The sequence below is a fragment of the Salvelinus namaycush genome, chromosome 18 (assembly GCF_016432855.1).
Source record: "Salvelinus namaycush isolate Seneca chromosome 18, SaNama_1.0, whole genome shotgun sequence".
NCBI classification, from domain to species: Eukaryota; Metazoa; Chordata; class Actinopteri; order Salmoniformes; family Salmonidae; genus Salvelinus; species Salvelinus namaycush.
In genome coordinates, this window is record NC_052324.1 from 19,990,070 (window position 1) to 20,013,571 (window position 23,502).

The window sequence follows — 23,502 nt, forward strand, 5'->3', positions numbered from 1 at the left end:
CAGGGGCAGAACGACAGATTTTTACCTTGTCAGCTCGGGGATTCGATCTAACAACCTTTCGGTTACTGGCCCATTTGACCCATATTATTGATTTTGTGCATCACTGTTTGAAAATATGGAGAGAAGGCACTGTTACATCTACCCAGTCTATGCTGTCTAGGTTCAATAACATCAGCCAATTAATAATGTGAGACCTCTGCACATGTCCTTGCTATTCTTTGTACTTTTCATGCATCCCGGTCAGCAATGTAAAGCCACCAAAAAAACACGTTAACACTAATCTATCACCTACCTTCCTCTTCTGTTGACATGCATTTATAAGGAACTCAAATATTTGGAAATCATCAATCCTCTACTGCTCACTCATTCTCACTTGATATGAGAGCACAGAATTTTGCCCTCCTGCTTTTCCTATTCAAAAGGTTGTAATATGCTCTTCCCACTTATAACCCCCCTCCCCTGGAAAGGGTATTCTAAAATGGGAGCATGAAAAGCAGTGGGTGTGTATTTGGTAGGAGGGGGTTTCACAACAAGCAATATTATTTCCATCATTTTGTTGTACAACATGTTGTGTTTTACAGTACATTTATGTTCTCTGTTTTTTCCTTTCAAAAACTCTGCTTGAGAGTATTGTGGTTAATTTCTCATTTTAATGTCAGTTTTTTCAATATGATTACAATGAATCAATCTACATGGCTGAAACTTCTTGCTTCTGTAATAATTTTTTACAAGCATGTTCAATGAATTCCTGAGGGCCCTGCCCTCCATACAAACAAGAAAAGCATCTTTCAGTTTGTATTTTGGATTATCAGAAGGAAAAAAACATCAATGATAATGTGCATACTTCTTCTGCCTTACAAACAAGGACTGACTTCACAATTTTAATGAAAGCTATAACAACCTTTGGCATCTCGTGAATTATACTACGTAAATGCCAATTACAAACTAAGGGCATGCATGCAATGGGAGTTACTTTGAGTTGGTACAAACCAAGAAAAGGCACACAAAAAAATCCCACTCAGAAAAAAAAAAATACCCCACTCATGTCATCACACCTATCCCCATTGCCCACCAACCTTCCCCCTAAACATACAATACAAAACCCTAAATCACCAAGCAACTCAATACAGTGGAGGAGTGCTGGTTCTGTATAGCCACTTTCCCGGGAGTTCCTGGGATAATTACCTAGTGTGATTACCTAGTGTGATGAAAAGAAAACATGTTTTTTACCATTGCCAAAAAAGGGTCATTTATCATAATTCTTAAAATAGGTCAGTGTTAAACACATATACAAAAAGCATTACTTACGTTACCCTAATAAGGTAGATAATGTCTGCCTATTGGTAATGGCTGAATAGAGCCCATGCTTACATAAAATAGATCACCAAAGGACATGTCAAAACAAGGTAGATGACTTTGCTGGAGATAGGAGGGCATGTCGCTGTTTGAGTTTGTCTAACCCTATAGTTCAACTTCTCCAATAGTTGAGAGATCAGTGTCAGTGGTACCTTTCCAATGCAATGAAAGCGCTGAGATGAAAATATATCTATATTTGGCAATATGCAGTAGTCATTTGTGGCCAGTTATATCATAATTCCGCTAACACATCCAACTCAGTATGGTGGCTGGACCTATACACTGGATCTCACTCTGAGGGTGTGCAGCCAAACAGGAAAACTTCAATTCAAAGGTTTCTAGAATCAGCTTGAAAAAAACAAATAAGATATGACAAAAGAGAGGAAGAATGTGTAGCATTGACACATTTGAGTTACTGAACAGCAGGCAGGCAGGTTGTGTATATTTGTATCTACTATATTATATCTACATTAAACAATGACATCTTCATTCAAACTTTCCCCTTCTCCTTACTACTACAGTACTTCACCATGTACTGCATAGCATTTAGACATGCTACTCTTTCTGCATCAACACCCCCATCTGTATAACTATTTGCTCAGTTGTTTTCCTGATAATCAATGGAAACCTGCAGTAGCCACTAGCATAAATATTCACATCCTTTCACCAAGAGACCACCCTCTTTAGAGAAAATTGGAGCTACTAAAATATGACAAAAATTAGGTATAACTAGAATAGGGTGGAATTACAACCAAACTTCTGCTGAATTAAAGTCTGGGTTTAAAAAAAAAATCAAAACTCCATGCAAAAAAAACAAAAACGGAACAATAATACCACTTGATTCAGAGTCACTGCAACTCTTGAAAGGTGTACTTCAGATATGGAGCTTATTTTTGGTTCAGGTGCAAGTCACTATGCAATTAACTGACTTGGAGTAAGGAGCAGGAAGATAAACACTCCAAGACACTTGACCTCTCACAGCACAATCTCTGTCTAAGCTAAGGCATCTATATGGAAATCTCAAAGAGATTCCCAAAGGTTCAGGCCCCCTGCCATCCAATACCAGCCACCTCAGTGTTTGTGCAGTATAGGATTTCAATAGCTGAATTGAGAATCATTTGTTCCAAAAGTACCACACTCAGGTTCAGGCAGGGGCTGTGAACTATTATGGGTTGATAGTGGTCATTACTGTCCGATGCTACAGTTCGCACTGTGCCCAATCTATGTCAAAAGGTAAAGGGTCCCAAACGTTGACGAATTGTGAACCTTCCAAAAGCACCCAACATAAAAAAACTGGGGTGAGTCAGTGTCAGATAAAGTGGTAAAAACATAGGAAAAAAATCTGAGTAAACAGAATATAGAATGGATGAATAGAATGGATGAATAGAATGGAAAAGGGAGGAGGAAGCTAGCTAGGAAAACAATGGATGCAGAGGTACAAGTATTTTTTTTAGACAGGACAACTTCCTGGCACTGCTTTAGTTTGGGTTTAGAAAGAGCTGGTGGAAGGCGTGGTGAGTCTCTTTCCAAGGTAGACCCTAAGGAGAGAATAAGTACAGCATGACAATGATTCAACAGCAGACATAATCTACACTGAACAAAAATATAAACGCAACATGCAACAATTTCAAAGATTTTACTGAGTTACAGTTCATACAGTGGGGCAAAAAAAGTATTTAGTCAGCCACCAATTGTGCAAGTTCTCCCACTTAAAAAGACGAGAGAGGCCTGTAATTTTCATCATAGGTACACTTCAACTATGACAGACAAAATGAGAAAAACAAATCCAGAAAATCACATTGTAGGATTTTTAATGAATTTATTTGCAAATTATGGTGGAAAATAAGTATTTGGTCAATAACAAAAGTTTATCTCAATACTTTGTTATATACCCTTTGTTGGCAATGACAGAGGTCAAACGTTTTCTGTAAGTCTTCACAAGGTTTTCACACACTGTTGCTGGTATTTTGGCCCATTCCTCCATGCAGATCTCCTCTAGAGCAGTGATGTTTTGGGGCTGTTGCTGGGCAAAATGGACTTTCAACTCCCTCCAAAGATTTTCTATGGGGTTGAGATCTGGAGACTGGCTAGGCCACTCCAGGACCTTGAAATGCTTCTTACGAAGCCACTCCTTCGTTGCCCGGGCGGTGTGTTTGGGATCATTGTCATGCTGAAAGACCCAGCCACGTTTCATCTTCAATGCCCTTGCTGATGGAAGGAGGTTTTCACTCAAAATCTCACAATACATGGCCCCATTCATTCTGTCCTTTACACGGATCAGTCATCCTGGTCCCTTTGCAGAAAAACAGCCCCAAAGCATGATGTTTCCACCCCCATGCTTCACAGTAGGTATGGTGTTCTTTGGATGCAACTCAGCATTCTTTGTCCTCCAAACACGACGAGTTGAGTTTTTCCCCAAAAGTTCTATTTTGGTTTCATCTGACCATATGACATTCTCCCAATCTTCTTCTGGATCATCCAAATGCTCTCTAGCAAACTTCAGACGGGCCTGGACATGTACTGGCTTAAGCAGGGGGACACGTCTGGCACTGCAGGATTTGAGTCCCTGGCGGCGTAGTGTGTTACTGATGGTAGGCTTTGTTACTTTGGTCCCAGCTCTCTGCAGGTCATTCACTAGGTCCCCCCGTGTGGTTCTGGGATTTTTGCTCACCGTTCTTGTGATCATTTTGACCCCACGGGGTGAGATCTTGCGTGGAGCCCCAGATCGAGGGAGATTATCAGTGGTCTTGTATGTCTTCCATTTCCTAATAATTGCTCCCACAGTTGATTTCTTCAAACCAAGCTTCAAACCAAGCTATTGCAGATTCAGTCTTCCCAGCCTGGTGCAGGTCTACAATTTTGTTTCTGGTGTCCTTTGACAGCTCTTTGGTCTTGGCCATAGTGGAGTTTGGAGTGTGACTGTTTGAGGTTGTGGACAGGTGTCTTTTATACTGATAACAAGTTCAAACAGGTGCCATTAATACAGGTAACGAGTGGAGGACAGAGGAGCCTCTTAAAGAAGAAGTTTACAGGTCTGTGAGAGCCAGAAATCTTGCTTGTTTGTAAGTGACCAAATACTTATTTTCCACCATAATTTGCAAATAAATTCATTAAAAATCCTACAATGTGATTTTCTGGATTTTTTTCCCTCATTTTGTCTGTCATGGTTGAAGTGTACCTATGATGAAAATTACAGGCCTCTCTCATCTTTTTAAGTGGGAGAACTTGCACAATTGGTGGCTGACTAAATAATTTTTTGCCCCACTGTATAAGGAAATCTGTCAATTTAAATAAATTCATCAGGCCCTAATCTATGGATTTCACATGACTGGGAATACAGATATGCATCTGTTGGTCACAGAAACCTTTTTTTCTAAAGTAGGGGCGTGGATCAGAAAACCAGTCAGTATCTGGTGTGACCACCATTTGCCTCATGCAGTGCAACACATCTCCTTGGCATAGAGTTGATCAAGCTGTTGATTGTGCCCTGTGGAATGTTGTCCCACTCCTCTTCAATGGCTGTGTGAAATTGCTGGATATTGGCGGGAACTGGAACACGCTGTCATACACGTCAATCCAGAGCATCCCAAACCTGCTCAATGGGTGACATATCTGGTGAGTATACAGGCCATCGAAGAACTGGGACATTTCAGATTCCAGGAATTGTGTACAGATCCTTGCAACATGGGGCCGTGCATTATCATGCTGAAACATGAGGTGATGGCGGCGGATGAATGGCACAACAATGTGCGTCAGGGTCCCATCATGGTATCTCTGTGCATTCAAATTGCCATCGATAAAATTGTGTTCATTGTCCGTAGCATATGCCTGCACATACCATAACCCCACCGCACCCATGGGGCACTAAGTTGACATCCACAAACCGCTTGACCGCACAATGCCATGCACGCTGTCTGCCATCTGCCTGGTACAGTTGAAACTGAGATTCATCCTTGAAGAACACACTTCTCCAGCGTGCCAGTAGACATCGAAGGTGAGCATAACGCCGAACTGCAGTCAGGTCATGCACACAGATGAGCTTCCCTGAGACGATTTTTGACAGCTTGTGCAGCAATTCTTCGGTTGTGCAAACCCACAGTTTCATCAGCTGTCCAGGTGGCCTGGTCTCAGATGATCCCGCAGGGAAAGAAGCCGGACGTGGCGTGGTTACACGTGGTCTGTGGTTGAGAGGCCGGTTTGACTTTTTTGAAATTAAATGTATAATTTAAAATGTTCCCTTTATTTAACTAGGCAAGTCAGTTAAGAACAAATTCTTATTTACAATGACGGCCTACACCGGTCAAACACGGACGACGCTGTGCCAATTGTGCGCCGCCCTATGGTACTCCCAATAACGTCCGCTTGTGATACAGCCTGGATTCTGTAGTGACGCCTCCAGCACTGAGATGCAGTGCCTTAGACCTTTGCACCACTCGGGAGCCGCCAGTCAGAGGAGGAAGGCCCAGAGAAAGACAGACAAGATGATATCCTGATGAACAAAGGTGCAGACTGGGTTGCAGATTGGTCGTACTGCCAAATTCTCAAAAACAACGTCGGAGGCACAGCTTATGGTAGAAAAATGAACATTCAATTCTCTGGCAACTGCTCTGGTGGACATTCCTGCAGTCAGTATGCCAATTGCACACTCCCTCAAAACTTCAGACATATGTGGCATTGTGTTGTGTGACAAAACTGCACATTTTAGAGTGGCCTTTTATTGTCCCCAGCACAAGGATCATGCTATTTAATCAGCTTCTTGAAATTCCACACCTGTCAGGTGGATGGATTATCTTGGCAAAGAAGAAATGCTCACTAACAGGGATGTAAAAAAATTTGTGAACAACATTTTTGAGAAATAAGAAATAATAATATTTTTTGTGCGTATGGAACATTTCTGGGATCTTTTATTTCAGCTCATGAAACATGGGACCAACACTTTACATGTAGCGTTTATATTTTTCTTCAGTGTACAAATACTCATACATCCAATTGATTTGCTAGTTGTGTAAGATGGTACAGTCACTCACCCGATACCAAGGGCAAGGATGTGAGACAGGACTAAGGAGGGGATGAAGACTTTGAGGAACTCAGCAGAGAAGACACCCCCTTTCTTCATGGCTCCACTCTTTCGCATGCTGAGGGATACTGAGTGTCTGGGGTGTTGGAAGTGGAACTCCCTACAAAAAAAATATAAAAAAATATCACTGAACATGTTGGCAATTTTGAATTATACTGGCTTCCTACAGAAAATGATAATTTCTATTATATGCTTTAACGTTCTACATGGACTGATATGGAATTGAATACGTTTAGTCTATTTTCGCTATGATTTAGACTACAAGTTTATTTATGTTAGATTGTGTGCAGTGTCTCCTTACTTGGGGGGAATGTTTTCGGGCCGACTGGACCAATCTGCAACCCAGTCCGCACCTTTGTTCATCAGGATATCATCTTCTCTGTCTTTCTCTAGGCCTTCCTCCTCTGACTGTAGATGTGGAGAAAGAGAGAGCACACAGGTGAGTGAGCAGAGAGGTCCTGTAGGCCTATACTGTAACAGTGATGTCAGGGGCATGGATGGAGGAACAGACACATGAGAGCAGACTGGGTTTACGTACCTGGCTCCCTCGCCTCCTGGACATCTCCACGTCAAAGGTGACCTGGCTGTCATCCTGATCTGGACTGGAAGGTCTGTGAGGACTGAGGCACAACACAGGAAGAAAATAAACACGTAAATTATACAAACACCCAAACATGGAGGAAAGAGATCAGGGAGGGGGCTCACCAAAAACATGACACTCCCTTCCTACCTGTCACAGGAGGAGCTGCTTTGGCTGGACTCGTGCTGGGCATCCAGGAGGATCTTCTTCATGTCTGCATTGTGGATAGAGGAGGATGAGGGCACGTGCCCCAGCCCCCCTGTCAGACTCTCCTCCACCTCCTCTGGCACCACCTCCAGAGCCTGAGGGGCCTGACTCTCCCCCTCATTCCCATTCTCCGTGTTGGGGTTTGGCAGCAGAGCCTGGTTCCTGTTGTTTCCATTCATCTCCAGCTCTACCCACGACCCTGAAAACACAAGCATAAAATTGGGATCAGAGTAAGTGTGGGTATCAGTACAAATGTTGATAATAGTGACATAAGTCCATGGTAAAGATGCATTGACAAGTTCTCAAACTCAATGCACCAAAACATTGACATTTTAAAAAGATAACTTGTAGCACTGTTGTTTTATTATGTGGCTATTGTAATTCAAATGAGCAAGCTGGAGAAAGAAGGCAGTGGTACTTCAGAAAAGGCCAAATATCTGCTGTAAGTGCTTGCAATTGAAGTTACGTGGTCAACGAAGACAGAAATCATCATGACACAAAAATATTTACTCAGCCTGAATGGAGATCTAGGCTATAGATCCTGAATCAGCAGACATTTGCATTTCAGGTTGGTCTACAGCAGAGAGCCCCTGGCAGAGCAATGCATCCCTTCTGCTGTTTAGGACCCTTTATCTCAGATGCACGAGACCTGTGCTTTGTCTGGCACTCAGCCACTCACAGTATGTGTAAAGCAAAGTCACTGTATGGAACATACAGCAGTGCATGTTAACAAGGAGAGTCATGGTGGATGGCTGCCTTATGCTCTTGAGGATTAGACCTAACTCCACATTTTTATTTTATTTATTTCACCTTTATTTAACCAGGTAGGCTAGTTGAGAACAAGTTCTCATTTACAACTGCGACCTGGCCAAGATAAAGCAAAGCAGTGCGACACAAACAACAACAAAGAGTTACACATGGAATAAACAAACATACAGTCAATAATACAATAGAAAAAGTATATATACAGTGTGTGCAAATGAGGTCGGATAAGGGAGGTAAGGCAATAAATAGGCCATAGTGATGCAATAATTACAATATAGCAATTAAACACTGGAGTGATAGATGTGCAGAAGATGAATGTGCAAGTAGAGATACCGGGTTGCAAAGGAAAATAAATAAATAACAGTGTGGGGATGAGGTAGTTGGATGGGCTATTTACAGATGGGCTATGTACAGGTGCAGTGATCTGTGAGCTGCTCTGACAGCTGGTGATTAAAGTTAGTGAGGGAGATATGAGTCTCCAGCTTCAGTGATTTTTGCAGTTCGTTCCAGTCATTGGCAGCAGAGAACTGGAAGGAAAGGCGACCAAAGGAGGAATTGGCTTTGGGGGTGACCAGTGAAATATACCTGCTGGAGCGCGTGCTACGAGTGGCTGCTGCTATGGTGACCAGTGAGCTGAGATAAGGTGGGGCTTTACCTAGGAAAGACTTATAGATGACCTGGAGCCAGTGGGTTTGGCGACGAATATGAAGCGAGGGCCAGCCAACGAGAGCATACAGGTCGCAGTGGTGGGTAGTATATGGGGCTTTGGTGACAAAACGGATGGCATTGTGATAGACTACATCCAATTTGTTGAGTAGAGTGTTGAAGGCTATTTTGTAAATGACATCGCCGAAGTCAAGGATCGGTAGGATAGTCAAGTTTTACGAGGGTATGTTTGGCAGCATGAGTGAAGGATGCTTTGTTGCAAAATAGGAAGCCGATTCTAGATTTAATTTTGGATTGGAGATGCTTAATGTGAGTCTGGAAGGAGAGTTTACAGTCTAACCATACACCTAGGTATTTGTAGTTGTCCACATATTCTAAATCAGAACCGTCCAGATTAGTGACATTGGACGGGCGGGCAGGTACAGGCAGCGATCGGTTGAAGAGCATGCATTTAGTTTTACTTGCATTTAAGAGCAGTTGGAGGCCACGGAAGGAGAGTTGTATGGCATTGAAGCTCGTCTGTAGGTTAGTTAACACAGTGTCCAAAGAAGGGCCAGAAGTATACAGAATGGTGTCGTCTGCGTAGAGGTGGATCAAAGAATCACAAGCAGCAAGAGCGACATCATTGATGTATACAGAGAAGAGAGTCAGCCCGAGAATTGAACCCTGTGGCACCCCCATAGAAAATGCCAGAGGTCCGGACAACAGGCCCTCCGATTTGACACACTGAACTCGGTCTGAGAAGTAGTTGGTGAACCAGGCGAGGCAGTCATTTGAGAAAACAAGGTTATTGATTCTGCCGATAAGAATGTGATGATTGACAGAGTCGAAAGCCTTGGCCAGGTCGATGAATACAGCTGCACAGTATTGTCTCTTATTGATGGCGGTTATGATATCGTTTAGGACCTTGAGCGTGGCTGAGGTGCACCCACGACCAGCTCGGAAACCAGATTGAATTGCGGAGAAGGTACGGTGGGATTCGAAATGGTCGGTGATCTGTTTGTTAACTTGGCTTTTGAAGACTTTAGAAAGGCAGGGCAGGATGGATTTAGGTCTCTAACAGTTTGGGTCTAGAGTGTCTTCTCCTTTGAAAAGAGGGATGACTGCGGCAGCTTTCCAATCTTTGGCGATCTCAGATGATACGAAAGAGAGGTTGAACAGGCTAGTAATAGGGGTTGCAACAATTTCAGCTGCTAATTTTAGAAAGAGAGGGTCCAGATTCTCTAGCCCGGTTGATTTGTAGGGGTCCAGATTTTGCAGCTCTTTCAGAACATCAGCTATCTGTATTTGGGTGAAGGAGAAATGGGGGAGGCTTGGGCAAGTTGCTGAGGGGGGTGCAGGGCTGTTGACTGGGGGTAGGGGTAGCCAGGTGGAAAGCATGGCCAGCCGTAGAGAAATGCTTATTGAAATTCTCAATTATCGTGGATTTATGGGTGGGGACAGTGTTTCCTAGCCTCAGTGCAGTGGGCAGCTGGGAGGAGGTGCTCTTATTCTCCATGGACTTTAGTGTCCCAGAACTTTTTGGAGTTTGTGCTACAGGATGCAAATTTCTGTTTGAAAAAGCTAGCCTTTGCTTTCCTAACTGCCTGTGTATAATGGTTCCGAACTTCCCTGAAGTTATGCACATGCACAAAAGCAGAATCATTTTGTAAAACTAAAAATGGATGTGGATGCAAGGTTTTTAGATGTCAAAGACACCAGTAGAGGTTCTCTGTACAAAAAGGCTGCATGTGCATATTACTGAAACAAGTGACGCCATGAATAAAAACAAACATACTGTACTTCAGGAGAGTTCAGTTTAAAACATGGCCCTGGACTAAGTCTAGCCTGCTTTAAGCTGCAACTTTGGAACAAAGCATGCTCTCAGTCTTTGCTCAAGTCATAAACAAGCTCCCATGCCTATTAAAGAGCAATTCCTCCACTTTTCAATCTCATATTCATTATTTCCAGCACCATACCAGTGTCTACAAATGTGAAAACGGTGCGTTTCTATGATCTGTGGTTAAAAAGATAAGGTCCTAAAAAATCTCTGTGACATCTCAAGGCAGGATTAAAAGTAAGAAAAGCAGTGGTTTTCAAAACCTGCAACGAGTTTCTAGCCAGAGTGAGTGTATTTTCTTAGTCCCGACATAACCATGAATCTCAGTGTTTGAAAAGCATCCTCTTTACATTTTTAACTTTTGATGTTAAACTTTTTTCCTTCATATTAGTTTCTACAAAATGTAGAAATGCGTTGTTTTCACATATGAAGACGCTGGCATTGTGCTGGAGTTAATGAAAATGAAAATGAGAAGTGGAGTGGTGGAGTTGCCCTTTAACCCTCCTGTTGTGTTCGCTTCATGTTAATTAATTCTGTTCCCGGTCCAAAATGACCGCCCCATTATAGCTGATTATAAATCCATAATAATACATATATTATCACCTAATGTTGTGCTAGATCTTTTTATCAACTTAAGTTATTTTGAACATTACAAGTGTTTAACTTATATTTGCTATTTGTGGCCTGTAGGGCTCATTCACCTGAGCTCATACAACTTCTTTGAGTAAAAAAAAATGTTTGGATTATTTTGACTATAACAAATACTCAGATTAAACATAGTGCTATTTATCTCAGACTACTTTGTGTCAAAGTTTAACAAGGACTCCTCACAAGATCCTCACATACAGTATATCGTTTGGTCATTGTGCTGCCACAGAATGAATTGTGCGCAAGGCCTCAAAAAAGCTTTATATACCAGAGCTGCAAGAAAATTTCTATATATTATTAAAACAATGTTGCGATTGTTTGTGAGAATGCAAACAGGTGTGAATCCCTTTGGGGAAAGATTCTATTTCCCGTGGTGGTTGCCATGGTAGCCAAGAAGGGGAGTGAGGTGTGTGTGTGTGCTCAAACACACATGCATGTGAGGGTCTGGGAGAGGAAGTGTGTCCATCTGATGAATGGGCATGTGCCTGAACTCAATTTCATACACTAATTGTAGTCTCACCCATTCATTTCTAAAGATCGGTCATTTTTGACAGGGAACACCAAAATGTATTTTGTGTGTTCAGATGCCCTGTGTGGACAAAGTCATGGAACCATAAAACAATAAGATTAAATGAACTACATTTTTTCAGAGAGAAAACTTGTAAATCGGTCCAATTCGACCAGAACACAGCAGGAGGGTTAAGCTAAAATATCCCTTATTTCCTCTCTTTGAGGGACATCAATTGTAATTGGGTGGCCTAAATTCCACTGTACCAGTGACGTTATGTTGTTCAATTTCCAATATAGGCCCTTAAATAATGTGCATATTCTATCAAATGTAGACATAGCATACAAAATGTGTTTATTTAATACAGAGGATATATATCCATTAACAAATTAAATGTTACTTGTCACATGAGAAGAATACAACAGGTGTAGACTTTACTGTGAAATGCTTGATTACCAGACCTTCCCAACAATGCAGTTAAAAAATGATAATAAAAAGAAAACACAAAAGGAATACAATACACAAGAATGAGGCTATATATAAGGAGTCCCAGTAGCAGATCAATGTGCAGGAGTAAGGTCCATTATCTGTTAGTATGCCTATTATATCATTCATAATTTACCATTATCAGTTTGTCTATAAATAACACACCATACAGCCGATAGCCTGCATTTCATGATAGTGGTACTGCCTCTCACAGCAGCCTGCCCTAATGGAATTCAGACTGCTCCCAGACAGGCAGGAAAGAGGGAGGAGAGTTATGCAATCTCTGGAAGCTAAGCTAAAGCATCAAATCAAAGCTCCATTCCCCACACCCCTGTCTGTTAACCAGTTTAGCCTGAGCAACATTCAACTCACTAAACCTCTTCTTGGAAATTCCCAGTGCATGCTACTAGAAACCGACTGCATCGCCATACCGTGTAAAGGGACAGAGCCTCCGTGACAGAAAGTACTATACAAGGACACCGATAATTAAAACATATACCATTTTAACCTTGTGCTTTTTCCTCCAAAGTGGACTTCTTGGGCAGTTTTGAGACTGCATCTGATGGTCATATGAATATTGAGTCTGTTCAGCATACAGTACTTGTCATTGGGGGTTGAAGTAGGTTATACGCCTATTGCGTTAAATAATTCAATGCTAACTATACATTTGAAATCGTTTATTTTTCTTACGGATTACATTGAATAGCCTATCTTTAGTATACATTTTATGAGAAAGCCTAAGGATATGGTATGATGACACTCAGTATCACCTAGTATTATGGGCATTTGATGGGCCTATAGTTGTTCAAATTATTTTTTAATCTAGAATGAATTAGAATATTTAATCTGGAATCTACATTGTCTAGTAGTCAGTGGTGTTGCACTGCATTCTTTACACAGGAGACAAGCAGTTCCAAAGAATATCGTTCGCCTTGTGGTTTAAAAAAAAAAAAAATCGACAATGCAGGCAGAGTGCAACAGACAATATAAACAAAAAATCTTTATGAATAGCTGGAAATTGAGTTAAGTAAATATATTACACAATTAAAAACTAAGAATTGGCTCTGATTCGACGAAATTGGTTTGTGTTTTTCTCATTTTATTTGGACTTATTTTGATATGGGTTAAGCCTGCCTCCAGGCAAACCAGCGTTTAGTTATCCATGATTGGTTGAAATCGTGTCACTCAAATATTTAAAGTCAATCCATTGGAGCAGCAAAGTTTACGTATGGTCAATATTGCTATATCCTTCTGTTTATAAACACATGCCACGAAAAGCAAGCCCATTCGTTGCAAATGTATTTAAAACTCTTGAGATTGTTCAAAAAGGTTTACAATTGTACTTACCGTTGAGGCCAGGCTCCCCGTTATTGTTTTGCTGAGCAGCAGTGGTGGTGGACATGTTGCCTACCTTAGTGTTCGTCAACATGACGCAAGCAATGGCGCGCGCAGGCGCATAATTATTTAATGGCACCGAGGGAGATTTATCACAATTATTTCAAACTTTAATTTCTAGTCCCAAAATATGCAACAAAACAAAAGCAGGGAAAACAATATAATGCATATTGTTTGGGCACAAGTTATTTGAGTATGTGTAGCCTAGCACAAATACCAATCATATTTGATGTATGTTTGCATTGCATATTCCTTGTATTTCACATACCAATATTCTGGTCTCCTTGATCCTTAAAAAATATATAAAAAAAAGTCATGTTGCTTGTGCATGTAATGCCAAGATAATTGCCTGTATGATAATACACTATGAGGACATACAACTACAACGTAACTCAGCATCTGATAGAATAGTCAAAACTAATTATAAAAAGTGTTGTATTCATAGTTCAGTTTTGAAATACTTTATTACTCATTAAATCTAAACTATATTTTATTCCATTTGACAAAGGCAAACAGACCTATACAGTAAACCTTTAAAACTGCTATATTGATATTTTTTTAATCACCCAAAATGTCCCCCAATCTTTATCAAGAGCCCCTCAAAACAAAACATACAAATCAATGAAATTCACAAAAATAAAAAAGTGCATTCTGTTGCGAGTTCTGTGAATACATGATATTTAAGTTCCCGTGAGCAGTCTCGTGCCTGAACTGCCGCCAGTCACTTCAGGAAACATACTTGATTATCTCATTATTTCCTCTGCTATGAAAAAGGCAATTAGGTCCTTCTGAATGACATTTGGTAGCTTTGCACAAGAGCTGTGAAAACAGGAGTGTGTTGGGGGAAAAGTACTTATTTATTTTGTTTAGGTGTCTCCATGTATTGACGCTTTAGAATAACTGACAGTAAATTTAAGAAAAATAAAAAAGCCCATTTTGACAACTACATTTGTACCGTAACTGAGCCTTGATGTTTCTGATACCAAGTGTGTGATAGGGGTATAACGTGTGGCTTCTCCTATGGAGCATTTGACATCTTAACCATGACAAAACATGTACAGTAGGCTACTCTTGTTCCTCATGTCATGACACATTCTCACAACAGCTAACAAATTGACAGCCATTATAAACTGTCCACAAAACATAAGAAAATCTAAGTATTCAACAAGGACATTGGCAGAGTCCTAAGGAAGTGACAACACCAGTAGAGCTAATGACCTTGATTGCAGACAGTCTGCAATCGTGCTTATTGGTAGCGTTACTTGTGAGTGAGCCTCAATTCTTAAGCTTAATGCTAACTTATTATGATCCAATGGCTCACAATTGGCATCTCGTCAATCAAGTGTATACATAAACAAATGTACTACAGACACAACCTCCCAAAACATCCTTAACAAATAATGCCACCAACTAAATACAGTACAAATGCTGGACATGCCATACGTTTGAAATACTGTCTCCAATGCCCTGAGCTGACATTAACCAGTAATTTCATCCAATGATACACTTAACAGTTACTTTGTTTCCTGCATAAAGAACTTGTTATGCACAATCGAAGAGAAAACATCTCATTATAAAATATGTCAGTAAACCTGTCTAGTCAATCAACCTGATTCTCCTCAGAGTGAATGTGGTTAAGAGTGTTTCTTCAGTCAAACTGAAGCAGAGAAAACAGATAATGCCTTGCCCATTCTCACTGTACAATGGCCTATTTATTATTAATGATCTTTCACTCAGTGCAAATGTTTAGAAAACATAGCCATGGCACACACAAATGGAGTTGAAACAATTCGCGCAAATGAACTAAAACTGAAGCAACTGAATCCATTCCAGTCAATATCAGTTACAGTAACCTAAATACAAAAACATTCAGATAATGACCCCTAATGAGTCTGCAGTGGCACGGATACCTGAAAAGACTGCTCTTTGGACATCAACATGCATTAAGCCTTTCTTAATGGTACATTAATATGCACTCCATATTTAGACCAGCGGCCCACTTGAATTTAACACAAGTCACATTAAATATCACCAGTTCAAGTAATCTTTCAGTCTACAGATCAGTCCAAAACCTACAGTTTAACAGACAACAGTGATCAGACTAAACCAAGTAGTGTAAGGGGGTTAAATGTTATCAATATTTCTGTCTTAGTTCATACAAAAATAAACTAATTATAGTGATTATTATTTATCTGAAGTACAAAATATCATTAAAAAATATACAAACAAAAAACTTGATCCAGAGGGAAACAATTCATAAGAAACATAAGCCAAGACACATGCATGGAACTTAGCAGCAGAGGTACAAATGAGTGCCTCTCACATTTAAACTGACAAGTCATGCAGGTCAGCACAATATGGCCAAGGCATGCCTCTGCCTGAAGACTCTCTTACAATAACTGCACTGGCGCCTCTGTGCTGAGCTGTACATGGTGGCACTAAGTGCAAGAGGGACCAGTCCCTTCCATGTGAGATTAGGCTGCCTGCAGCACCTCTGACCACTACTATTTACTTGGAAAAGCAAAGGCTTCATACTGCAGGTTACCTCTGGAGAAGGAATCTGTGTTTACCAGACTGTTAAGCCTTGTCTGTAGTCTCAGACTGGATAACAACTGCGCATTTGGCATAGTTGTCTCGAAATTACCCCCAAACCAATCCACCAACTGAGTTGAGCTTTGTGTGTGTCTACATCGATGTTAAGAGTGAGTGTGTACTGTATGTGAAAGATGAGGGTGAGGAAACTTGGCAACTTGACAAACAGCCTGGGACAAATATGGAGAGCTGACAGCTTGTCAATTTGGTCAATGCAGAATGGCATTTTGTAATCGGTGTCAACAATAGAGGGTTGGAGGTGGAAACCCAGTTGAAATAACTCCCTATCAAAAGAAAAAATGCTTGTTCATATAAAAATGCTTGTGGCACCAAAACCGTGAAATTAGCAACATAGGAAATTAGCAAAATAAACAATATCCCACCAAAAGACTAGAGTGTTAGAAAAGTGTTCCCTTTGGGATGTAGTGGACATCAGTTGCAATGTGCCAGGAGAAGTGTGGTACTGTTGGAGCCCCCTGAACAGGAAATAAGACTAAGAAAGCCATCAAAACAGATGTGTTTTTCTGCACTTCTCCAGATGAGGTGTTGGTGACCAGAGTAGTGGGGCTAAAGTGGGATCTGAAGGGTTCATTGAATACTAGTTAGTCTGTCCTGAAATATATAGAGGTTGTTAGTGGTGGCCACGGCAATGATGTTGTCCTGGGGGTGCCAGGCCGTGTGGAGGATCTTCTTGTTAAAGTCCAGGCTGTCTACACTGATCTCGTCCTTCTTGCGTTTCCCACCTGTGCACACCTTGCGGGGCTTGAGCACAGAGCGAGGCTTACTGCTCTCCCGAGACGCCTCCAGGGTCACATCCTGCCGGTAGCCTCGGTCAAACATCCGGAAGAAGTTGTTGTACGAGCCCGTCATCACAACACTGAGGAGGACAAGGGTGGGGAATGAGACTCAGAGGTAGTGGCAGACTTAGTGATTTCAATTAGAGTCTTTCAATCACAGAATCTAACCAACACATTCATTAAATCAGCCCTTATAACATTCAAGTGTACTGTGGCATGTATACAATGAGGTCAAGAGACAGGAACAACAGTCTGTATAATGGCAATCCAGTGGAGTTTGTGCAGGATGAGAAACCTAAACGTGTACGGTGAATGAGTAAAAAAAAAACATGTATTAACAAGCTAATACAGACAGATCCACCTTGAGTCCACCATTACAGACGTAATGCAAGGGGCAGCCTTGAGTTCTGTTTGACAGAGATAAAGGCAGCCTTTGATAAGCGCTGGGCTGCTAAGTTCAGATGAGGGGACATCCCAATATAGTGTCTTACAGTAGCTACAGCCTTTCTTCTGTAGGCCGAACATAAAGTGACTATGTACAACTTATAAATTAATACAACTATTACTTTGATGAGTAAGTGTCCTCGATGTCAAACATTGATCTAATGTATCGTACCGCATCAACTTCCTGATAAATGTCAGACATCTATTAATATTTAATGCCTGACCGATATGAGGATGTATTTGTATCAGCGTTTAATCCACCGAAAAGGACCGATTTAAGATGCGGACAAAACGCTCTGTAAAAAAGCTGTTGATAGAATTATTTGGGCATTTTATTACTTGCCCCGAAGAGGGAGCTCTTTATATGGCTATAAGCCTATCTTGCCTTGGCGCAGTACAGACTGGACACTTTTCACAACGCAACTATACCAGTTGGAGAAGAGAGTGAAATACTGTGAACTAACTGTTAGGCCTACTGCTTCTACGGTGAGTAGATAGAAGCACACCAGCTCAATAAAGTGCCAAAAATCACACTGTTGCGTGAAGTGTCATGGTAGGGTGTTGGATGTCATGACAAACAACGGATGCTATGCCCAAATGTGCTAAGAACGTTCAACTCTATGGCAATGTTACCGTTACAGCCCCTTAGTGAAGCACACAAAATCTGGTGTGTTATATTTGCTCTATGAGAAGGGAATTCCTCAAGCTCTGCCTTTGTCATTCAAATGTTTTCAGAAACCAAGAAAACAACATATCAGGTTACAAAGTAGCGCTTCGTTGCTACGTTTTGATGTATGGGTTGTCACTTGTCAGGGACTGGTCCAAATTCACGTTTCACCACCCCTATTTCTACGACAAGCACTAACTAGCTGAGTGAGAGTACTTGACGCCGTTCACTGAGGGTTAGTGCCATCTGGAATCCTTGGGACATCCCTGCCCTAACCATTTTAAATGTCAACTTCAATGGGGTAGGGATGTCCCAAGGATGCCGGAGAACGAGGACAATTCACTGAGGCAACGCTTGGAGCGACAGGCAGCGCGGTGCCAGCAGTTCATTTTTTGATTGATGTTTTTCCTTAAAGTGACAACTCCCAGAATTCAGTGGCTACAGCCCTACAATCAATAAAAACATAGATAAATACCAATACATTGAAAATCTGTGCTATGTCATTGTTGTCCAGCTGGCTAGCATGAGGCAGCTCAGTTCTCAGAAGCTCATGTTTTGCTGGAATTAGTGCAGTTTATCCTCCTTTCACTAGAATAACAGTTTTTCCATAACAAAACCTAATCTATGTGGTGTCTAACATTTTAGGGCACAAATCCAAAGCTTCCTTAATCATTTTACATAATTCTATTATGTCCAGCTATCTGTATTTTATGTTATTTTGGCTTACTGTTTAATTATTCAGATAATGACCCCTAATGAGTCCGCAGTGGCACTGATACCTGAAAAAATAAATCATGATCCATTCATACTGTGCAGACGTACTATTTATGATCTACTTTAAGAATACACAGAATGACCATAAGCAAACACCACAGCCTCATTTGTCAAAAACAAAAGTTAATAGTAACCATTTATCATAAATGCTCGGCTTCCAAATGTTCTTTCCTCAAATTTAAGAGCATCTTTCTGAGTATCTTTGTAGGGCTGTTTTAAGCACAATGCATACAGAAAGCGCTTTTTTCTCCCCCCCCCATTCCAGCTATAATAATAAAAACATCGGCAGATATATCGATTATCGTGAATATTTTCACCATAAAATCAGATCCGTATCGGTCAGGCTCAAATCATAGATCCAGTATCAAGTTTAGAATTGATGGCAAAACTTGACAACCCTCACCTGTCGTTTCCATTCCAGCAGCACTCAAACTTATCAAAGATGCAGTCATTCTCATAGAGTGAGCACAGTTTACTCCTGAGGTATTCATGAACCTGTTGGGAGGAAAATGATAGTGAATCAAGACACGCATACATAATATTTGCACAAAAAAACACATTGGTTCAGTCTAATATAAGCATACCTTCAAATGATAACATTGAAGTGAATGTATCTTTGCTATAAATAAATAAAAGATACAACAGGGCCCAATACAGGACAGGACACATTTACACATAACATCTCCCCCTAGTGGAGGATGTACTTATCAAACTAGAAGTTTAGAGCTGACAAGCAAATTGAATTTTGGATGCAACATCCATGATGATGTCACTACATCCCACCACACAGACACCAGCTGACCTGATAAGTCTCTACTGGACGGGACTCCATGTTGAGGTCCCAGATTTTGACGGTGAGGTAGTCCCGGGTCATCATGTAGCGCCCACTGTGGCTGAACTTGACATCAGAGATGGAGGAGATGATCTCAGAGAAGAATGAGCGGTTGCTTGGATCCTCAGGCTCTTCAAACACTGAATGAAACAACGAGAGGTGTGCTAGCTCAGTCATTTCATTGGAGTAGTCAAAGACAGCAATGGACTGTTGAAGCATCTGCTTCCGAGGTCTCTGAAATTGCTGGGCTAAACAGTACTTTTAATCTGTCTCTGAAAAACTTTACCTAGTTGTCTCCACAGGGCACAGAATTCTGTCTGAAACTAATATCATGGACTGCACTGTCACATGCCACTTACGCTTGGAGTGCTGGTCACAGAGAGCTGATGCCCTCATGTCACAGAGGCGGATGGTGCCCTTGCTGCTGCTGTAGACAAAGGTGTTGCACTGGTTAGGATGGAACTCTGCTGCTGTGATCACCTCCGTCAACTCCTCCATGTTAGCTGGCTTTATGTCCACAATGTCTAAGGAGGTCAGGGAGGTCAAGGGCAAACATAACAGCTCTGACACCACAGATAAGAAATGGGGCTCCTGAACTACTCTTGACCCAAAAATGACTAACTGTGCCTTGTTGAACTGTCTCAGTAAAATGAGTTACAGTGCTATCCAAGCAAACTCAACACATAATTAACAAAAATGTAAAGCATTAAATCAAGATGGAACAAGATCACCAAGAAGACCTTCTGAAGTGCTCAGCAGAGACAAAAAGGAAAAGTGATGGGAACCAAACACAGAGAGGATACTAAAGCTGCGGTCAGTGATCTCCAGGTTCCAGAGGTTGATGCGAAGGTCATCGGCAGACAGGTAGGTCTCACAGTCGCTGTTGACCGAGATGGAGTTGATGTGGTAGGTGTGCGCGTTAGCAAACACTCGTCTGGGGCTGGCCTCCACCATCAGGTCCATGGGATGAAACACTGGGACCTATGGTGAAGAGGAAGGAGGAGATGTATCAGGTTCTCTCTAGCCAGGTGTACGAGTTGTGCGTAGTGTATAGGATGAGGTGTATAGAATGAGTCAATGTTGGGGCATCTGAGTGTGCAGGGTATATGTACGTGAAAGTCTACACACCCGTAGTGTTGTGACAGTGGTGGGGTCTCTATAACGCCCATCCTCTTCCTTCAGGTTGTACCCCTCTGGTCTCTTGTCCCGTTCACTGATTTTCCACAGCTTTATAGTTTTATCTGCAAGAGAGCACATATGCATGTCAACGCTGCTTCTGCACCAGCAATATATTTCCAGACCTGCCAACCCTGGCCAACTTTTTAGAGTCCCAGACGCGCTCTGCAAATTGGATATTCAACTCGCACGGATCGCACACGCCGAATCAGGGTTCTCTTTCCCCCACCCGCTCGTCCGCACGCTGTTTGAGTCAGATCGCAATTACAGAATAGGACCGAATAGCTAATACCGGACACTCATTCTTCATCGCGCGGCCTTCTAAACTCCCACTCCATTTAATGCCAAGATGTTTATATTTGTTTTTGATTATACTTTTGTAATGCTTTTTGTGAAGTAGATCATAATTACAGTTACAGTCTCAGGTTGCGTGGAAAATTCAACTAATGGGACGCAGAATTAAATCACACTCACACAAACGCTGCCAGTTATTTTTGGTATTTACATTTAATTTCTTTCACTAGCAAATGCGAGAACTGCTGGCACTAGAGCCCACTGAATGTCCATATTATGTTCGATAACGTTAGCTTGAGACAATGTGTTTACCTTCCCACAACACACGGAGTCAAAAAGGGATTTGTCCATGTGTTTATGTACAGCTGACAGTCGGCAAACTCAGCGTCACAACAAACAGGAGGGGCAGACACCGGGTACTAGCTACGTCGAATAATGATGTATTAATCTCCATGTGCGTAGACACAAACACAATACATGTATGTGTGTTGCAGTCGAGAATCAGGATGTTAAAATCCGCTGAGTAAATCTTTTATTTATTAAAACACACACAATTAAAAAAATAAAAATATATATATTTAAAATCAGGCCCTATTCAATTCTGCGTACTTTTAACTCGGATCTCGTACCTGCGTACATGGACAGAGAAGTGCGTAGTTGGTACGCAAAATGCGTGCATGTTGGCAGGTCTGTATTTCCGTTGATCCCTCTCCTATTCAAAACATACAAATGAGTCAACGTAATGAACAGCTTATCTAGAGTCCTGTCAGGTCCGCCCCGTCCCCAACAGAGGAAAGGGCTGGGGAGGCTAAGGCTACATGCACACAATGCTCTACTGACCATTCGTGGACAAGAGAAACTGTGCAGCGTTCTTCTGAGGCAGCCACCGGATCTTGTTGATCTTCTCCTCGATCTCAAGGCTCTTCAGGTAGTCGAACTCAGGCTCGTGGCTCTGGAAGGTGCTGTAAACATTGTACTCTCCACGGCACTGTGGCTGGTTCTTACTCTGCTCGATGACAACATGCATAACAGTCATGTCAAAAATAAATACACTACTGACACGAGACTCTGTCCAGTGTTTAAATACAGTGGACTGTGTTGAGCAGTAACCTCCACTTACCTCTAGCTCCTGCTGAAAGATGACAACACGGCCCCCCTTGTCCCCAGTGGCTAGTAGCTCCCCAGAGTGATTGAATTCCACAGTGGATATGATGTCAGCTGTCACAGATAACATGGCAATTAGTAGGTTCAATTGCTTATTGCTAAATAATAGAAGGAACAACATTTGTAATGTTTTGGGGGTACAGGGCATTCAGAAGGTATTCAGATCCCTTGACTTTTTCCACATTTTGTTATGTTACAGCCTTATTCTAACTAGGCAAGTCAGTTAAGAACACATTCTTATTTTCAATGATGGCCTAGGAACAGTGGGTTAACTGCCTTGTTCAGGGGCAGAATGACAGATTTTTACCTTGTCAGCTCGGGGATTCAATCTTGCAACCTTACAGTTAACTAGTCCAACGCTCTAACCACCTGATTACATTGCACTCACGAGGAGACTGCCTGTTACGCGAATGCAGTAAGAAGCCAAGGTAAGTTGCTAGCTAGCATTAAACTTATCTTATAAAAAAACAATCATAATCACTAGTTAACCACACATGGTTGATGATATTACCAGTTTATCTAGCGTGTTCTGCGTTGCATATAATCGATGCGGTGCGTATTCGCAGTGCGTATTGTCCGTAGAGCTCAGAGACAGGATTGCATCTAGGCACAGATCTGGGGAAGAACACAGTGGCCTCCATCATTCTTAAATGGAAGAAGTTTGGAACCACCAAGACTCTTCCTAGAGCTGGCCACCCGGCCAAATGAGGGAGAAGGACCTTGGTCAGGGAGGAGACCAAAAACCCAATGTCACTCTGACAGAGCTCCCGAGTTCCTCTGTGGAGATGGGAGAACCTTCCAGAAGGACAACCATCTCTGCAGTACTTCATCAATCAGACCTTTATGGGCGAGTGGCCAGACGGAAACCACCCCTCAGTAAAAGGCACATGACAGCCCGCTTGGACTTTGCCAAAAGGAATCTAAAGACTCTCAGACCATGAGAAACACTCTCTGGTCTGATGAAACCAAGATTGAATGCCAAGCGTCACTTCTGGAAGAAACCTGGCACCTTCCCTACAGTGAAGCATGGGTGGCAGCATCATGCGTGTGGATGTTTTTCAGCGGCAGGGACTGGGAGACTAGTCAGGATTAAGGGAAAGAGGAACGGAGCAAAGTACAAAGAGATCTTTGATGAAAACCTGCTCCAGAGTGTTCAGTACCTCAGACTGGGGAGAAGGTTCAGCTTCCAACAGGACAATGACCCGAAGTAGGCAGCCAAGACAACGCAGGAGTGGCTTCGGTACAAGTCTCTGCA

The 23,502-nt window shown here is 41.8% G+C and overlaps 2 protein-coding genes across 3 annotated transcripts in view; both read right to left on the reverse strand.

The window, feature by feature from the left end:
- Window positions 1–630: 630 nt before the first annotated feature.
- LOC120063206 (BCL2/adenovirus E1B 19 kDa protein-interacting protein 3-like) lies at window positions 631–13,538 on the reverse strand. The gene is made up of 6 exons (XM_039013425.1): window positions 13,460–13,538; window positions 7,164–7,419; window positions 6,972–7,053; window positions 6,735–6,841; window positions 6,384–6,533; window positions 631–2,894 (listed from the first exon to the last, which is right to left on the reverse strand). The coding sequence occupies exons 1-6, from the start codon at window positions 13,512–13,514 to the stop codon at window positions 2,846–2,848; spliced, it is 699 nt and encodes a 232-aa protein (XP_038869353.1). The 5' UTR covers window positions 13,515–13,538; the 3' UTR covers window positions 631–2,845.
- A 414-nt stretch (window positions 13,539–13,952) lies between these two features.
- Window positions 13,953–23,502, reverse strand: part of LOC120063207 (serine/threonine-protein phosphatase 2A 55 kDa regulatory subunit B alpha isoform-like) — a 30,569-nt gene continuing 21,019 nt past the window's right edge. Inside the window, exons 3-10 of one of the 2 annotated variants that reach the window (XM_039013426.1) lie at window positions 22,204–22,301; window positions 21,924–22,089; window positions 20,742–20,854; window positions 20,417–20,594; window positions 19,973–20,137; window positions 19,584–19,753; window positions 19,185–19,276; window positions 13,953–16,976 (exon numbers count right to left, since the gene is read on the reverse strand). In XM_039013426.1, the coding sequence (XP_038869354.1) occupies window positions 16,688–16,976; window positions 19,185–19,276; window positions 19,584–19,753; window positions 19,973–20,137; window positions 20,417–20,594; window positions 20,742–20,854; window positions 21,924–22,089; window positions 22,204–22,301 (1,271 nt within the window). In that variant the 3' untranslated portion in view covers window positions 13,953–16,687. Of the gene's footprint in view, window positions 16,977–19,184; window positions 19,277–19,583; window positions 19,754–19,972; window positions 20,138–20,416; window positions 20,595–20,741; window positions 20,855–21,712; window positions 21,796–21,923; window positions 22,090–22,203; window positions 22,302–23,502 lie in introns of those variants that run through there. The other variant, XM_039013427.1, reaches the window with a different exon arrangement.

Bases quoted from the DNA above. Each gene is read 5' to 3' on its own strand.
- LOC120063206 (XM_039013425.1), bottom strand. From the start codon at position 13,514: ATGTCCACCACCACTGCTGCTCAGCAAAACAATAACGGGGAGCCTGGC. The intron at 7,054-7,163 runs GTAGGAAGGGAG...GTTGTGCCTCAG, and splicing joins AGCAGCTCCTCCTGTGACAG to TCCTCACAGACCTTCCAGTC. The intron at 2,895-6,383 runs GTGAGTGACTGT...TTCTCTCCTTAG, and splicing joins ATCCTTGCCCTTGGTATCGG to GGTCTACCTTGGAAAGAGAC.